At 42.1% G+C, this 17477-nt stretch overlaps 1 protein-coding gene across 2 annotated transcripts in view; it reads right to left on the bottom strand.

Moving 5' to 3' along the window:
• Positions 1-17477, bottom strand: part of LOC125278893 (NACHT, LRR and PYD domains-containing protein 12-like) — a 50197-nt gene that overhangs the window by 10458 nt on the left and 22262 nt on the right. For both annotated transcript variants that reach the window (XM_048208294.1, XM_048208295.1), the window contains exon 4: positions 68-241. In XM_048208294.1, coding sequence (XP_048064251.1) covers positions 68-241 — 174 coding nt within the window. The remainder of the gene's footprint in view (positions 1-67; positions 242-17477) is intronic.

Below are 17477 nucleotides of genomic sequence, written 5' to 3'. Positions count from 1 at the left end.
TCATCTATAAACGCATCAACATTTTGACCATCTCACTGTAAATGATCTCTTATATGTTCTTAAATACCTCAGTATCTCCAGCTGACAGTTTGGACTCTTCAGTGCATCAAAAAGAAGCTTCACTCCTGAATCCTGCAGGTCATTGTAACTCAGGTCCAGCTCTTTCAGGACACAGTTTGAGGATTGAAGAGCTGATGACAAACTCTCACAGCAATGAACAGTGAGATTACAGTGAGAAAGACTGAAAGAGAGCAGAACACACACATCAATAGTCAGATCATCTGGCCCGAAACACTCAGGCCCAACCCCAGCCCGTGTCCAACAGCTTGTCAGAATTCTTATCCCAAGCCCGACTGGAGCCCGTGTTTTTTTTAATCCTCCCCATAACACAGCATTTGTTGCAGCCATTAAAATATTTCAGTTTTCTTTTAAATGGCACATTAGTTTTAATTATTTTAATTTAAATAATTTTGTTTAAATGTTTATTAACACTACCAGAGTAAAAAACAATTTTTTACAAGCTGAGGCAGGCTGCTAAAAAACAACTAATCAAATGGTCTCTAAAAAAACATGCAGGTTGTCTTACCTTACACCTAGCTATGCATCAAAACTGAAGGCTTAACCAAGTTGTTAGTAACCAAGTGTTAAGTTGCACAGAAGAAAGTCCAATCTAGAACATGCCCTGTACAGTTTAAGAAGCGGTACTGCTATAGCAGCAGAGCCAGAGGACTATTATTTTGCTGAACAGACCTGAGCAACAGCTGAAGTCACCTGACCATATTTGTTTGACCAATCAGTGGAAGGGGCCATCTCAGGGCCGCCCACGTGTGCAAAATGAATTTTGAAGTCATTTATCTGTTTTTTTTTTTTTTTAAAGGATTAGTTCACTTTTAAATAAACTTTTCCTGATAATTTACTCACCCCCATGTCATCCAAGATGTCCATGTCTTTCTTTCTTCAGTCGAAAAGAAATTAAAGTTTTTGATGAAAATATTCCAGGATTTTTTTTCCATATAGTAGACTTCAATGGGCACCAAAGAGTTGACGGTCATAATTAGTTTCACTGCAGCTTCAAATTGCTCAACACGATCCCAGATGAGAAATAAGGGTCTTATCTAGTGAAACCATTGCTCATTTTCTGAAAAAAATTGAAAATTATATAAGTTTTAACCAGAAATGCTCATCTTGAACTTGCTCTCTTCTTCTTCTCCTCTATTAGAATTCCAGCAGTGTAGACACTGTTAAGCGTATTACTGCCCTCCACAGGTCAAAGTTTGAACTAATTGTTATATACTATTGAACTAGCATATTGCATATAAAAATTATTACAAACTTTGGCCTGTGGAGGGCAGTAATACGCTTAGCAGCGTCTACACTGCTGGAATTCTAATAGAGGAGAAGAAGAAGAGAGCTAGTTCAAGATGAGCATTTCTGGTTAAAACTTATATAATTTTCAATTTTTTTCAGAAAATGAGCAATGGTTTCATTAGATAAGACCCTTATTTCTCATCTGGGATCGTGTTGAACAATTTGAAGCTGCAGTGAAACTAATTATGACCTTCAACTCTTTGGTGCCCATTGAAGTCTACTATATGGAAAAAAATCCTGGAATATTTTCATGTGAACCACTGTGAACCAAAAAAATAAATAAATATATATCTTTAAAAAAAAATGAAGAAACGAATAAAAGGTGTCATTTTCAAAATTGGAAAACTGGAAAACAAACCATCAAAACCGTTCATTCGTTTTTTATTTAATATTGAAATCAGAAAAACTTGAAAACGGGTCCGTGTATGGTGGATGTACTTTTGCGTCCATTCGTTTTTCCTATTTTAACCAGAAATGAAATATGGAAAATGCGGTTTCTTTGTTTTTTTTATTTTAAAGGTGCCATAGAATGCTTTTTCACAAGATGTAATATAAGGCTAAGGTGTCCCCTGAATGTGTCTGAAGTTTCAGCTCAAAATACCCCATAGATTTTTTCTATTCATTTTTTTAACTGCCTATTTTGGGGCATCATTAAATATGCTCCGATTCAGCGTGCTTCCCCTTTAAATACTCGCTCCCCGCCCCCGAGCTCGCGACTCTATAATACATTGCATAAACAAAGTTCACACAGCTAATATAACCCTCAAAATGGATCTTTACAAAGTGTTTGTCACGCAGCATAACCGATTAAGTATGGTATTTATTTGGATGTTTACATTTGATTCTGAATGAGTTTGAGGCTATACTCCATGGCTAACGGGCTAAAGCTAACATAACACACTGTTGGACAGATTTATAAAGAATGAAGTTGTGTTTATGAATTATACAGACTGCAAGTGTTTAATAATGAAAATAATGACGGTTCTTGTCTCCGTGAATACAATAAGAAACGATGGTAACTTTAACCACATTTAACAGTACATTAGCAACATGCTAACGAAACATTTAGAAAGACAATTTACAAATATCACAAAAAATATCATGTTATCATGGATCATGTAAGTTATTATTGCTCCATCTGCCATTTTTCACTGTTGTCCTTGCTTGCTTACCTGCATAACATCTGATGACTCGGCTGTGCACAGCTCTAGACGTTAATACTGGCTTGTATAATGCCTTGAACATGGGCTGGTATATGCAGAAGTCATTTTGCTTTTTACTCTGTTTTATATGAATAAAGGCCAAAACGATATCTAAATTGCCTTTGCTGCCTTTCATCAGATCTTCCACTTCACTGGTTTTGAATCCTATCTCACAGGAAGGTCTTTCTTGCCTGGAGATGAGAGGTATCCACAGCTCATCAACTGACCACTAGGGTTCCTCATGGTTCAGTTCTTGGACCCCTCCTCTTCTCCATTTACACTACATCACTTGGTCCCATCATTCAGGCACATGGTTTCTCCTACCATTGCTATGCTGATGATACACAACTCTTCCTTTCATTCCAACCAGATGATCCCACAGTAGCTGTACGAATCTCAAGCTGTCTGGCGGACATCTCGGCATGGATGAAAGAACACCTTCTGCAGCTTAACCTGGCAAAGACTGAGCTTCTTGTCTTCCCTGCAAATCCGACTCTAAAACATGATTTCAGCATCCAGCTAGGTACATCCTCAATTACTCCATCAAATTCGGCCAGAAATCTTGGAGTAATCCTTGATAAAAAACTGACCTTCAAAGACCACATTGCAAAGACCACTCGGTCATGCAGATTTGCACTATACAACATCAGGAAAATCAGGCCCTTTCTAACAGAACATGCCACACAACTTCTGGTCCAGGCCCTGGTAATTTCTAGGCTTGTTTACTGCAATGCTCTTCTGGCTGGACTGCCATCATGCACAATAAAGCCTCTACAAATGATTCAGAACACTGCAGCACATCTTGCATTTACAAGCCCAAAAGAGCACACGTCACGCCTCTCTTCATCTCTCTGCACTGGCTACCACTTGCTGCTTGCATCAAATTCAAGGCGTTGACGCTTGCTTACAGATCTACCACAGGCTCAGCACCCTCCTACTTCCACTCACTCCTACGAGTCTACACTCCTACCAGAAGCCTACGCTCATCAAATGAGCGAAGGCTTGTGGTACCACCACAAAGAGGCACGAAATCACTCTCATTCTCATTCACTGTCCCTGGCTGGTGGAATGATCTTCCTGCCTTCATCTGGAATGCAGAATCCCAGGCAATATTCAAAAGACAGCTGAAAACTCATCTCTTTCGTCAGCACTTAACATCATCCTGAAAATGAAAAAAAAAGGGAAAAAAAAAAATCCTATACCTATCCTTTCACTTTCTTCTATCCCTCTCTGTTGTAGCTTATGATACTCTGAGCACTGTCTAAAACTTGTATTGTGAGCACTTCTTGTGTCTATTTGCCTCATCATGACGACTCTCTTGTTGTATTCCTCACTTATAAGTCGCTTTGGATAAAAGCGTCTGCCAAATGAATAAAATGTTAATGTAAATGTAAAAATGTAAACAACTGTGACTTTTTCATCTGGCTCTGTTAGGTGTTTTATATTGAGAAATTGTTTGGGATTAGGAGTCACTTTATAGCTATGCTATGCTGCTCAAATTGAAAATATACCAACATGTTATGATGACAAAATTATACCCCAATATGTAATTTTCATGAAGACAAAATTCCCATGCCCTTTGCCTCAGTGGAGGTTTGACATTAAATATTTCTCAATTCTCATTGAAAACAATGCGTTATGGCCGCTTTACGTGGCTTAATCCTATTAAAACAACCACCAGGGAGAAACGTTTGCCTCCAGTATAGCATCTCTTGGACACGCGGCAGTATCAGACCCCTCGTAAGTGAGAATGGGGTGAAAATCAAGTCAAGTATTATTGTCACGAATCCTGTCAGTTCCGGACTACATACTCCTGAAGCTCTTTACCTGGGGCCCGTTTCAGAAAGGAGGTTAAGTGAGAACTCTGAGTATGTTAACCCTGAAATGAGGGAAACTCTGGGTTTTCCGTTTCAGAATGAGAGGTATGTCAAACCCGAGAAAGCAGAGTAAGTCAAGCCCGTTTCTGAAAGAGAGGTAATTTATACTCAGAGTCAGTTACCATGGTAACTTACTCTGTGAACCTAACCTGGTCAGGTGCAGGTTTTCTTCGGTAAACCCAAAGTTTCTTTCGGTCTCCTCCCTCTTTTTAAAGTGCAAGTGATGTTTAAATAGTTCATTCATTCGTTCACACTGTAAAAATGCTTTTCTTACTGAGTATTTTTCATCCCATTTCAAGTACAAATATTTAAAAATTCTTAAATCGAGATGGAATTTGCATATAAGAAAATTATATATTTAGTCTAAATTAAGTGCATTTTACTTAAGTAAAATGATAAATATCTGCCAGTGTGGTAATAAAAATAATCTTAATGCAAACGGAAAACAAGATTATTCAGAGTGTCTATTACCAAGTGCAAATTTACAGTAGCTCCGCCCACAAATGTCACACAAGGTTAAAAAAACAATGCATCTAAATAATGACTGCACTGGTGTAAGCAGTAGCGTGTTGGGCGCGGAGAATTACTTTGTGACGCGATTGACCGGGTTTGAATCCACCTTCTGCCGAGCTCGTTATTTTACCTTTTCCCATCACATCAGAAAGGCATTTATTTTCAATAAAAATGAAGAAAATGTTCTAAAAGTGGAAGTAAATTGCCTAACGAGTGTTTAATAATGATAAAATCATGTACACTCTTATTATTACATCCTGTTAATTTACAGTACTGAGGTGCAAATAGTATGTATCTGCCAGTATAAAATATAAATAGCATCTAATTACTATTTACACTTATTGCAAAGAAAGTTCTGCTACTTTTAGCCTACATGGTAAATAGAAAATTATTTGCACAATGATAAAAAAATGCACTTAAATTATTACAAAAACAGTGATAAGAATTAAACTTGCATTGAAACAGAAGTATGCGGACGTACTATTGTCACGTGCTGTTGCCATGGCGAATCGTAATATTGGAGCTCCATTGATGATGGCTTTTCATAGTCGTGGTGCACGCGCTTAACTCAGAGTCAACCTACTCAGAGTCGATTGAACTAACTCAATTCAGCTGTTCTGAAACTGAAAACTCAGAGTTTCCCATTTTAGGGTAAGTCAACCAAGTTTTAACTAAGAGTTGGTTGAACCTCCTTACTGAAACGGGCCCCAGAACTATAAAGGACTCTCTCTCACTCACACACACATATTGCGAGGTCTTGTTTACTCTGTAGCATTTCTAAGCGTTATTTACCCTATCTGTCTGCCTGTTTCTGATCTTGTCTGTTCCCGGTGTACGATTCCTACTGCCTGCCCTTTGGACCTTTTGAACTGTTTATCGTTTCCTGGTTGTGTGAATGATATCTGCCAGTCCCGATTCCTTGCCTGTTCAACGATCACGATTCTGCCTGCTCTCTGCAATACCTGTTTGCCACTGTTTGACCCTTGCCTGTTTAACTACAAACTCTGTTTTAATAAAGCTTGCACATGGATCCAATCCTGAGTCCCGCCTCGTTACAGAAGACCTCGCCAACACAAGGATCCAGCGGCTTTTCAGGAGAACATTGGCCCGGTATGGACATTGCATATTTACTATTATGTCTCAAGCAGGGCACACGATCGATCGAGGATTACAACGCTGAATACCTGGACACTGCATGTTATTCAGATCTGCCTGACTGTGCACTCATTGACTTTGTCTGTGATGGTGTTAACCAACCACTCAAAAAACACTTAGTTAGAAATGGACCCCGTTTCTCCCTTAGTCATTTCTTGGATTATGCTTTATTGTCTGTTTGCTCTCCATTTACTGTGGGTGTCGCGGAGAAATGCGACACCACGGTGAAACATGTAATGGCTGCCGCTAAGGAGAACACTCACAAAATGGTGGCCAAAACAACAACACAAAGTCAAGTCACAATTGATCTTCATGAGCAAAGTCAAGTCACAGCTGATCTTCATGAGCAAAGTCAAGTCACAGTTGATCTTCATGAGCCCAGTCAAGTCACAGTTGATCTTCATGAGCCAAGTCAAGTCACAGATGATCTTCATGAGCCAAGTCAAGTCACGGTTGATCTTCATGAGCCAAGTCAAGTCACGGTTGATCTTCATGAGCCCAGTCAAGTCACAGTTGATCTCCATGAGCAAAGTCAAGTCACAGTTGATCTTCATGAGCCAAGTCAAGCCACCGTTGATCTTCCAGAGCCCGCTCCAGCCCGTGAGTCCGCTCCAGCCCTGCATGCTCTTCCTGTCATGGCCAAGAGGGCTGTCTTCACATTCTATGTTTTGGCTGTCCTGCGTGCCTGGAAGATGCATTTAAGCTCTTTTGGCCATGGACCAGTCTGCCAGCCTGAACCCGCTGTCGTCCCAGAGCAGCCCGCTGTCGTCCCAGAGCAACATCACGTCTCCGCTGATCGCCCAGAGTCACGTCACGTCTCGAGACCCGTCCGAGAGCAGAGGGGATTGTTGTCCAGTGTGAACAATCCTCCACTGACTTCAGCACATGCAGCTGGCATTCCGAAACCTCCGCCGGCTTTGCCCTCAAGCCCGCCGGCCGCTGCACCCTCAAGCCCGCCGGCCACTTCACCCTCAAGCCCGCCAGCCGCTACACACTCAAGCTCGCCGGTTGCTACGCACTCAAGTCCAAGCCCGCCGGTTGCTACGCACTCAGGTTCAAGTCTGCCAGTTGCTACGCACTCAATTTCAAGTCCTCCGGTTGCTACGCACTCAAGTTCAAGTCCTCCGGTTGCTACGCACTCAAGTTCAAGTCCGCTGGTTGCTACGCACTCAAGTCCAAGTCCGCCAGTGTCTACAGACAAGATGGCCGCTCCGCCAGTGTCTACGGACAAGATGGCCGCTCCGCCAGAGTCTACAGACAAGATGGTCGCTCCGCCAGTGTCTACGGACAAGATGGCCGCTCCAGTCTTCGCCGAGCCCGCTCCAGACTCTGCACCCGTGCCCGCTCCAGTCTTCGCCGATCCCGCTCCAGACCCCGCATCAGAGCCCGAGTCAGCTTCAGACTTCACACCCGAACTTCCTGCCTTGCTGGCACCACCTAAGCTCCTAGCCCACGAGCCCGCTACGGACCTCACTGCAACCCACAAGCCCGCTACTGCCACCATCGAACTCCCCAAGAAAATTTTTTGGGGGGGGCCATATACCTGTGGGTGGGGAACTTGTCGGTGGGGCTTCCGAGCTGCAATGGCTGCCTGACGCTCCTGACCCGTCTTGGCATGCCAGGGCTCCCGAAATGCAATGGCCGCCCGAGGCTCCTGACCCGCCGTGGTGTCTAGAGTTCCTGGACCTGCCCTGGAGACCTCCATACCCGTCTGCACATCCAGTATCACCTGCCAGTAGGTCCCCCCCCCCCCAGTTGTGCCATCCAATGCGCGAGGACTCGCCTTCCGGGAGGGGGACATTCTGTCACGAATCCTGTCAGTTACGGACTACACTTCCCAGCATCCTCCTTGCCCATCACATGCACTCACTCCACCAATCACCTATTGCCACATACTCCTGAAGCTCTTTACCTGGACTATAAAGGACTCTCACTCACAAACACACATTGCGAGGTCTTGTTTACTCTGTAACATTTCCAAGCGTTATTTACCCTCTCTGTCTGCCTGTTTCTGATAGTGTCTGTTCCCGGTGTACGATTCCTGCTGCCTGCCCTTTGGACCTTTTGAACTGTTTACCGTTTCATGGTTTTGTGAATGACATCTGCCTGTCCCGATTCCCTGCCTGTTTAACGATCACGATTCTGCCTGCTCTCTGCCATACCTGTTTGCCACTGTTTGACCCTTGCCTGTTTAACTACGAACTCTGTTTTAATAAAGCTTGCACATGGATCCAATCCTGAGTCCCGCCTCGTTACAATTATCATGTTTCAGAGACATGGCTCTCGGAAGTGTGGGAGAAACAAAAATTTTACAAAAGAAAACTTGTAAATCTTTAATCTGTCCTTTTTAAATTTTGGTTTATAAAGATGCAAAGCGAATTAAACAAAAATCTGAAAAGAAGATTTTGTGCACATGAAATTTGTGTATTTGGTTTGAATTTAAATTTTGGTATTCACCTTAGCATTTAAAAATACAACAACCGTTCATTTTTTTGTTTTTCTTGACGTGGTTAAAAAATGAAAAAGGAATAGACGCAAAAGTACACGGACCGGTCTGCATTCCCGCGACTGTCGGGACCTGATAAGATTTCTTGCTGCGTGGGATTAAATTTTGAATGAAAGGCGGATTGCGGTTGATAACTATAGTGTGCATTAGGCGGGAGTCTGACAATAACACGGTCGCTCCCGAAATGATTTGACATCCGCGCATCTGTGCTTGAACTTGAAGTGAACAAAACTTTCTGCAGTTGTGGCGTTCACACAGTCCCCAGTTCTCTGTCCTGAGAAACCTGGCAAGATATGTTCTTTGCATTAGAGGTCTGCGCGAGTGCACCTTCAGAAAACATTCAACATTTGTGATCGGATTTTGGAGGAGAGACGATCTGAAGCAGTCGTCAGTCAGCGTCATTCTGTTCTTGCGTGGATGTTAAAAAAGATTTCATTTTGCAGTATAGCTAGTAAGCCAACAGTTTTTCTCTGACATATTTTAGGGTGTTGACAGCATCATAGACAAAAATCAAATCTTGTATATATGCAACATTTTATATTTGTTATCCCCAATCACTCTTTTTCTTTAGGGGAAGTTTAAACGCGAGATTCTGGAAACGATCTTTAGCGGGACCCGTCGGGTCGGGAAGAAAATCATTATATGCGGATAGCGGGTGAACACAGACTGAATTTTAAGCGGGAGCGGGTTCGTGCGTAATAGAACCATTGCGGGAGCGGGCGGGAGCAAGCAGACCTCTAACTTGTGTTTCATTTTTAAAAAGAAAACGAAAAAACAAAAAAATGGCTTGATTTTTTCTTTTTTCGTTCTGGGGTTGGAGACAATCAGCTTGAATATTCGATCTCTACATGTGGGCGGGAATGAAACGCCTCTTTCCGCTGAATAGTTGACATCAAACTATGCCGTCATCAGTTGTTCATCAGTTCAGCTCAACAGAATAAAAGTCCCTTGCTCTACAGCTGTACGGATTCTTAACATGTTTATTGCAAATACATTCATCTCTTTTTCATAAATATTAATTTACTTCACACAACTATCTTACAACTTTGGCACACTGCCTGTTGTATTTAACTGACCAACTATAAAAAAGCTGCTAGACGCACTGGTCAGCGTGGACCGAAATACACTGAAGTAAAGCACAAATCAGTAGCCTATTGATTTAAGTGTAAATATGCAGCAGTCATAACTTTTGTTTTAGACAACACCCTGAGTTTTGGACATAGGATGAATTTGAAATATGACAGATATGATAAGATATTACATGTTATTAGTTCCTCAAAGCAGTGCTATTAGTTCAGAGATGGACTTTATTGAAATGGAAATTGGATGTCATGATTTGATGTCTGAGATGCCAATTTTAAATAGGCTATCACAAGTAAAAAAACAAAACAAAAAAAAAAAACAGCCTAGTTAAATTTTGGGGGGTAATGTTAAATAAATATAGTGTTAAATATAGCCATTATAGTGCTCTCTCAGTTATAAGAAGATATTAAAACCATGAAATAACACTAATGATAAAGAGATGAAGAGTATTTTTTTTATTGAAGGAGTAAAACAACATACATTAATACAATCAAAGATACATTTTACTTCCTTCTATTTTAAATATAACAACAACACCCCCTCCCCACCCACCCAAACCTATCAATTCCCTAGACAGCTTAGCTACAACAAAACAGTATAATGTCTGACATCTTTTCAAGGCATGGACCCATGCATACCACTACATAGTGATGATAATATTATTATTACAATAATAGTATTGCAGTGTGAATAGATAAAAGAAGAAGGGAAAAAAATGTTTAGCCATTCTGTGAGACAAATTACACTGAGGTCAAAACATCACATACAGCATCACAAAAAAAGAGAAAGATACATATATGGAGAGTAAAAAATTAACAATTGGGTAATTCTTTCGAATTTTTAAAATATGACAAAATGGGTTCCCATTTTGAGTAAAACCTGTCTACCGATCCCCTTAATGTAAATTTTATCTTCTCTAATTTTAAAAAGGACATAACATCTTCTAGCCAATCTGTCACAGAAGGAGGGGTAGGGGATTTCCAACATAACAAAATTCTTCTGCAGGCTAATAAAGAAGTGTAAGCAATAATGTCCCTCTGGGTTGCAGTTAAAGAAATTATCATAGTGTCACTAGGGGTTCCAAAAATACCTACTGAAGGATAAGGCTGCAATATCACCCCAAGGGCATGATAGTTTTAAACACCAATGCCCAGAAATTATTTAGAGAGGAGCAAGACCAAAACGAATGTGTCAGATTGGCTGGGGAAAAAGAGCACTTATCACAGGCTGCATCTACTCCAGGATATATTCCAGCTAACCATGCCTTGCTCAGGTGAACCCTGTGCAGCACTTTGAATTGTATGAGCCCTAACCTAACAGAAGATGATGATGAGTGGACCTTTTTAAGCACCTCCCTCCAAAATATCTCAGATAGCTCAATGCCCAATTCATCTTCCCATCTGGATTTAATTTTATCCAGATGGGATAAAATTAAATCCAGTACTCTTTCAAAGACATGAGCTGGGAGTATAAAAGTGAAATCAATCCTTTATTATAAAAAATTAGAGTAAGATTATCTAAGGGTGAGGTAGGAGGAAGGTCAGGGAAGGATGGGAATTTGTTTTTAACAAAATTGTGAATCTGTAGATATCTAAAAAAGTGGTTTTGTGGGAGGTCATACAATCTGCAGAGGTTCTCAAAACTGTTGAATAAACCTTCAGTATATAAATCTTTGATGCATTTCAACCTGGAAACTACCCATTGTCTAAATGATGAGTCCAGTGTAGAGGGAGGGAATAAATGATTTTTGAAAATAGGACCCAAAAAAATGCAGATGTAAATTTCTAGTGACAACGAAACTGATTAAAGATCTTGAGAGTAGAAAGTACAACAGGATTGGATGTGAATCAAGAAGCTTTCAAAGGCAACTAAAGCAGTGAGAGAAGAAGAGTGACATGTATGTGCTTCAATTAAACACCAATTTGTTTCTAGGCAATGAAGCCAAAATAATATCTTCTGAATATTTGATGCCCAGTAATAATGAGTAAAACTTGGGAGACCTAAACCACCAACGGGTCCTTTGAAGAACATGTTTGTTAACCCTGGGGATCTTATTTTCCCAAATGAAAGAGGATATGGATTGGTTGATTAAATGGAAAAAAGATTTGGGCAAAAAAACTGGTAGGGACTGAAACAAATAAAGGAACTTGGGAAGAATTGTCATTGTCACTGAATGTATTCTACCAGCTAAAGTAATGGGAAGACTATGCCACCTTTCCAACTCTGCCTTTACTTCTTTAAACTGAACTTTATAACTGGCTTCAAACAAAGAAGAAAAGGAGCACGTCATATGAATTCCAACGTATTTAAACCAATCAAGAGAAAAACGGAAGGGTAATGATTCTTGTTGAATTTGTAAGGCCAAATTATTAATGGGGAAACATTCACTTTTTTGGAAATTTAATTTATATCCAGAAAAGTTACCAAACCGACCTAATAATGATATAATTAGAGGACAACTAGATATGGGGTCACTGATGTAAAGCAAAAGGTCATCGGCATATAAAGACACACGATGTTCAATACCCCCTTGCTTAATTCCTTTGAACGCTGTTGATGTTTTCAAAGCTATTGAAAGAGGCTCAATCACAATGGCAAAAAGGAGTGGGGAGAGTGGGCATCCCTGGCGAGTCCCATGTCTTAATGGAAAAAAGTCTGATCGGGAATAATTGGTCCGAATGGAAGCTGAAGGGGACTTGTATATTAATTTAACCCAAGACATAAAAATATTACCAAAACCAAACTTTTTTAAGACCGCAAACAAATATGGCCATTCAATTCGATCAAACGCCTTCTCTGCATCCAAGGAAATAACTACCGCTGGGTGCGGAGAAGGATCAGAAAGATAAATTATGTTAGCAAGTCTTCGAATATTAGAAAAGGATTGGCGACCTTTAATAAATTGTAACACTCAGCCTATATGAGGCAGTTTACACAACGTCAACTGGTTCTTAATCCCTTTCTTTTGAACGTGTTTGAATAAAATACTCCACAAAATAAACTGAATAAATGTCAAACCAAAGTGACAACAAGAAACAACAATACAAGAAACAACAATATACCAAAACCCCAACAAAATATACTATATATATATATATATATATATACATATACATATACATAAACAAAGATGTATGTATGTGTGTTGGAATAGTCAGTTTCAGTCCAATGTAAAGTACGAGTGTATGTGTGTGTGTTGAATCGGCCTCACCGGAAAGGCTTGTAGTCCGGGAGCTTGATGAAGACGGCGTTGTCCTGTTCAGAATTCCAAGGGTGAAATAATGCAAATAGAAGTTATTTCCACAATGAGATATCCTGTCACAGACGTTGACAAACAAAAAGTGTAGAGCGATCGATCACGTAATCCACAAAGCAATGAATGAGAGCGTTCTCTCCCGAACACCGGCAAACCGGCTTCTTTTAACGGAAGTCACAATCAGCTGCTCAACCCCATGACGTCTCGGGGATTCCCTGGCTCTTCCCGACAGAAGTCTCGCATGAGTAAAACGGGAACACAAACACAATTCCGGGCAATATAACACAGGGGAAAACATATACAAAACAGCTGTACTTATATTATTAATTAGAATAATTTACAGCAGTATAAAAATTCCCCCATTATGTGGCCGCGCTACATAAATCCCCCAGCCAGCGGCATCGGAGGAGAACGTCCATAATAATGCTTCAGGTTTACCACATTTAATACGTCTGTTCTAGGTGGGTTGCCCCAGCAAACAGTGTAATTAATTGGCCCTGTTTTACTCTTTATCTCAGCTGGACCCTCCCACTTGGGCGCTAGATTGGCAGAGAACTTATTTGATGAACTAGAGAGAGGATGAGTTTTAATCCAAACCAGGTCACCCGTTTTTTCTACTGGAATTATAATACCTAGCTTGTTTGGCTTGACACTTCCTCATTCTATTCTTCACCTCCTCCGCCATGATGTTTTGTCTTTCCACCAGGGAATATGCAGCTTGATCTGGTGAAGGTGGCCGATGGATTAGGCATTCCAGTGGTCCCAGAATTTGCCTACCCATCATGAGCTCAGCAGGTGTCCTTCCTGTGGTTTCCTGTTGGGCGGTGTTGATGGCATAGCGGAACTCTGGCAGCCACTGGTCCCAGGTCTGATGTTGTTGACCCACAAAAGCAGCAATCATTGTCTTTATGGTTTGGTTAAATCTCTCAGTTAGATTTGACTGTGGGTGGTAGCTCATTGTTAATTTTTGAACGCAACCCCATGTCTTGCACAGATCAGCCAGAAGGCTGGAAGTAAATTGGGGACCCCTATCGGACACCAGGTATTTGGGCATCCCCCATCGGGTAAATATCTCCTCCCTGAGTATTTTCACTATTTTCTGGGTCTTGCCGTCTCTCAATGGGAACATTTCCACCCACTTAGTGAAATAATCAACAATGACAAGGAGGTAAGTGTTCTGTTTTTTACTGCTTGGAAATGGTCCCATTAGGTCCACCCCTAGCATGTATCCCGGTTCCGTGATCGGTGAACTCTGCATAAATCCAGACAGTTTTGTATTGCTGGGTTTATATTTCTGGCATACCTCACAGCCTTTGACATACTGCCACAAATCCTTCCTGACGGATGGCCACCATGCCACATCCAGGATTTTCAGCAGGGTTTTCAACTGTCCCAGATGGCCACCTAGGGGATTATCATGGTAATAATGCATGAAGTCAGTGGTTAACGAGGATGGTACTACCAACTGATACTTCTCTCCCTTATTTCTTAAAGGAACCTTGCAGTACCACACCCCTTGGTGGTCTTCCAAGGTGATGGGCTGTTCCTTGACTGATCGAGGTTTGATGCCAGATTGCAGGTGAGTGATAGTATTGTCCAAACGTTGTGCTTGAGCAATTTCTTCCAGAGAGTGAGGTAATGTGGACGAATGTTGCGAAGACATGGAAAGACATGGGGCATCATCTGTAGAACACGGCTCCTGGACCCGGGATTATGCGTCAGGTCCCAAGTAAAGGCAGTCCTTTCTGTGATGGACCTGAAAGTTGAATTGTTGCAGGCGGAGTGTCCAGCGGGTTAGTCGGCAGGAGGTTTTAGGGCAGTTGAATGCCCAGGAGAGTGCTGAGTGGTCCGTGGAAACCTCAAAAGGACATCCCTCCAGGTAATGCCTCCACTTTTCAACAGCCCAAACCACTGCTAGACATTCCTTTTCAGAAGTGCTGTAATTCTTCTCGGCCCCTGTTAAGGTCCGTGATGCATACGCCACCACTTGTTCTCCTTCATCTGAGTGTTGAGTGAGGATGGCACCCAGTCCTACATCACTCGCATCAGTATGCACCTGGAAGGTTTTGTTGAGATCAGGTTGTATCAATACAGGTGAGTTCTGTAAACTTTGTTTAAGAGCATCCATACTAGCCTGACACTCTGGAGTCCATTCCCAATTTACTCCTTTCTTTTTGAGGTGGTTCAGGGGAGCAGATATGTCAGCGAAGTGGGGAATGAACTTATGATACCACCCTGCCAGGCCCAAAAACCTCTGAAGAGCTTTGAGATCTTGTGGAGGAGGGAATTCATCAACAGCCCTGGTCTTTTCTCGATCAATCTCCACACCCCTCTCAGAGACTATATGGCCTAGAAATTTGAGCTGGCGTTTGAAGAAGTGGCATTTCTTCATGTTCAGCGTCAAACTGGCTTGGGTAAGTTTATGTAGAACCGTGCTGATATCTTGAATGTGTTGTTCTTGTGACTTTGAATAGATGATGATGTCATCGATATAGACAAAACATATTTTCCCCCTCAAATCAGCTAGCACCCTCTCCATCAAACACTGGAAGGTGGCAGCTGCATTTCTGAGTCCATACGGCATAGACTTGAATTGAAATAACCCCTTGGTGGTAATAAAAGCGGTCTTCTCTCAACTCAACTCCTCCATCTCAACCTGCCAGTATCCAGACTGTAAATCCAACGAACTATACCAAGAAGCACCTTCAAGGGACTCAAGGATGTCATGAATCAAGGGCATTGGGTAAGCGTCAGGTACAGTCTTGCTGTTTAGCTTCCTATAGTCCACACAAAACCTATATGATCCATCAGGTTTGGGGACTAGGACCACCGGGGATGACCAAGGTGAGAAGGATGGCTCAATAATGCCGTCCTGCAGCATCTGATCAACTTGCTCCTCTATGACCTGTTTCTTGAGAGGAGACACTCTATATGCTCGGGATTTGATGGGTATGTCGTCCATTAATGTAATCTTGTGTTGTACCACTGATGTCTTACCCAGGGTGTTAGAGGTGGTGAGTGGCCAAGTGGAGATCAATTTCATCATCTCTTCCTGATTGTCTGAATCCCACTGAGTGATCTTGGGGTTGAATGACGTGAGCTCAGGAAGAGTGTCAGCAGGAGGTAAAGTAGTATAGATTCAGCTTTGCCGCCGTAAGAGAATGAGCCTGTCCCGTAGAGGTAGCTGGACCTGCTGGTATCAGCGAAGGCAAGAAAGGGTAATATGTGTATCCTCTTTCAGATTTTAACCCATACCTGCGTTGTCCCACCTCCAAGACAGCACCTGTGGCACTCAGGAAATCCAGACCAGCAATAAGAGGAAAGGCGAGGTGAGTGTCTTTCAGGATATAAGTATCCATACTGCACTCTTGATCATGTCACTGAAACCTGATCTTTTGCAGGTCTCTGGACTGGTGAATGGTTCCATCCGCCATAATAAATCTCTGAGGACTGGAGTTAACAACCGCTGATGTCTCCCCCTTCAACTGTTTCCACAGGTTCTCTTGCATTAATGTGTAAGTGCTTCCTGTGTTCAGAACCGCCCTCACGCCATTCACCCTTATAGGCACAACAAGGAGAGAAGACCCAGGATGGGGTTGGACTAGGTTTACTCCGGCCAGGTTTTTGTTGAAGGTACGTTCTCCAGCTTTTTTGTATGGCTTTTCTTTGCTGCTCTGAGTGCTGACTTTTTGCCAGTAGTCTTTGGCTCCCATGCAGTCCTTCTCCACTCTTGACCCCACCTTCACCAGTTGCTCCACCGAGTGAACTGTCCCTCTCAGGCATCCTGCGACCCTGGGGTTGATATTGTTCAAGATGCGGTTCACCAGTTCCTCCTCCAAGATCTCTGGCTTCCATTTAAGACAGAGGGCCCGGTAGTCATAAGCGAAGTCCCTCAGGCGTTGTTGTGGCTGTTGAACCAGGGTCCTCAGCTTTTCCTCCACTTCAGAGAGGTAATCGTCTGAAAGAAAAGCAGCCATGAATGCCTTTTTGAAGGACTTCTAGTCCGTTACCTTCGCCTTCTCTGCCTTCCACCATCTCAGAGCGGGTCCCTTAAGGACCGTACTTAAGGTTCCAATAAGCTCGACACAAGGAAGGGATCTCCAGGAAGTTCTCACATTGCTCTATGAAATTAAGCACCTCCGAGGTCTCACAGGAGTCGCCAAAAGAGGGGAACTCAATGCGGATGGGAGGTCGAGCACAGAATGAGGAAGCGACAGCTCCTACTGAAGAAGAGGTAAGCACATTTTGGCGATTAGTATGCACGGGGGGGGGGGAATGTCATATGTATCGATAACGTGAAGATTGTTGATAGTGTTTTTTCTGACCATAAGACTGTTATTTTAAATACTAATTTTCCTTGTGTTGTGCCGGGTAATACTGTTTCTGCCTCGATTTCGTCTCGCATACTTAATCCATGTACAGCGAGTAGTTTTTCAGCTGTTTTTAATGTCTCTCCTTTATTTTCATTGATCAAGTCACACTCTCCCTGTATGGGTTTAGAAGAGTTGGTCGATCAG

This window comes from Megalobrama amblycephala, linkage group LG11 (genome assembly GCF_018812025.1).
Source record: "Megalobrama amblycephala isolate DHTTF-2021 linkage group LG11, ASM1881202v1, whole genome shotgun sequence".
NCBI classification, from domain to species: Eukaryota; Metazoa; Chordata; class Actinopteri; order Cypriniformes; family Xenocyprididae; genus Megalobrama; species Megalobrama amblycephala.
This window is presented reverse-complemented; position numbering and strand designations above follow the sequence as displayed.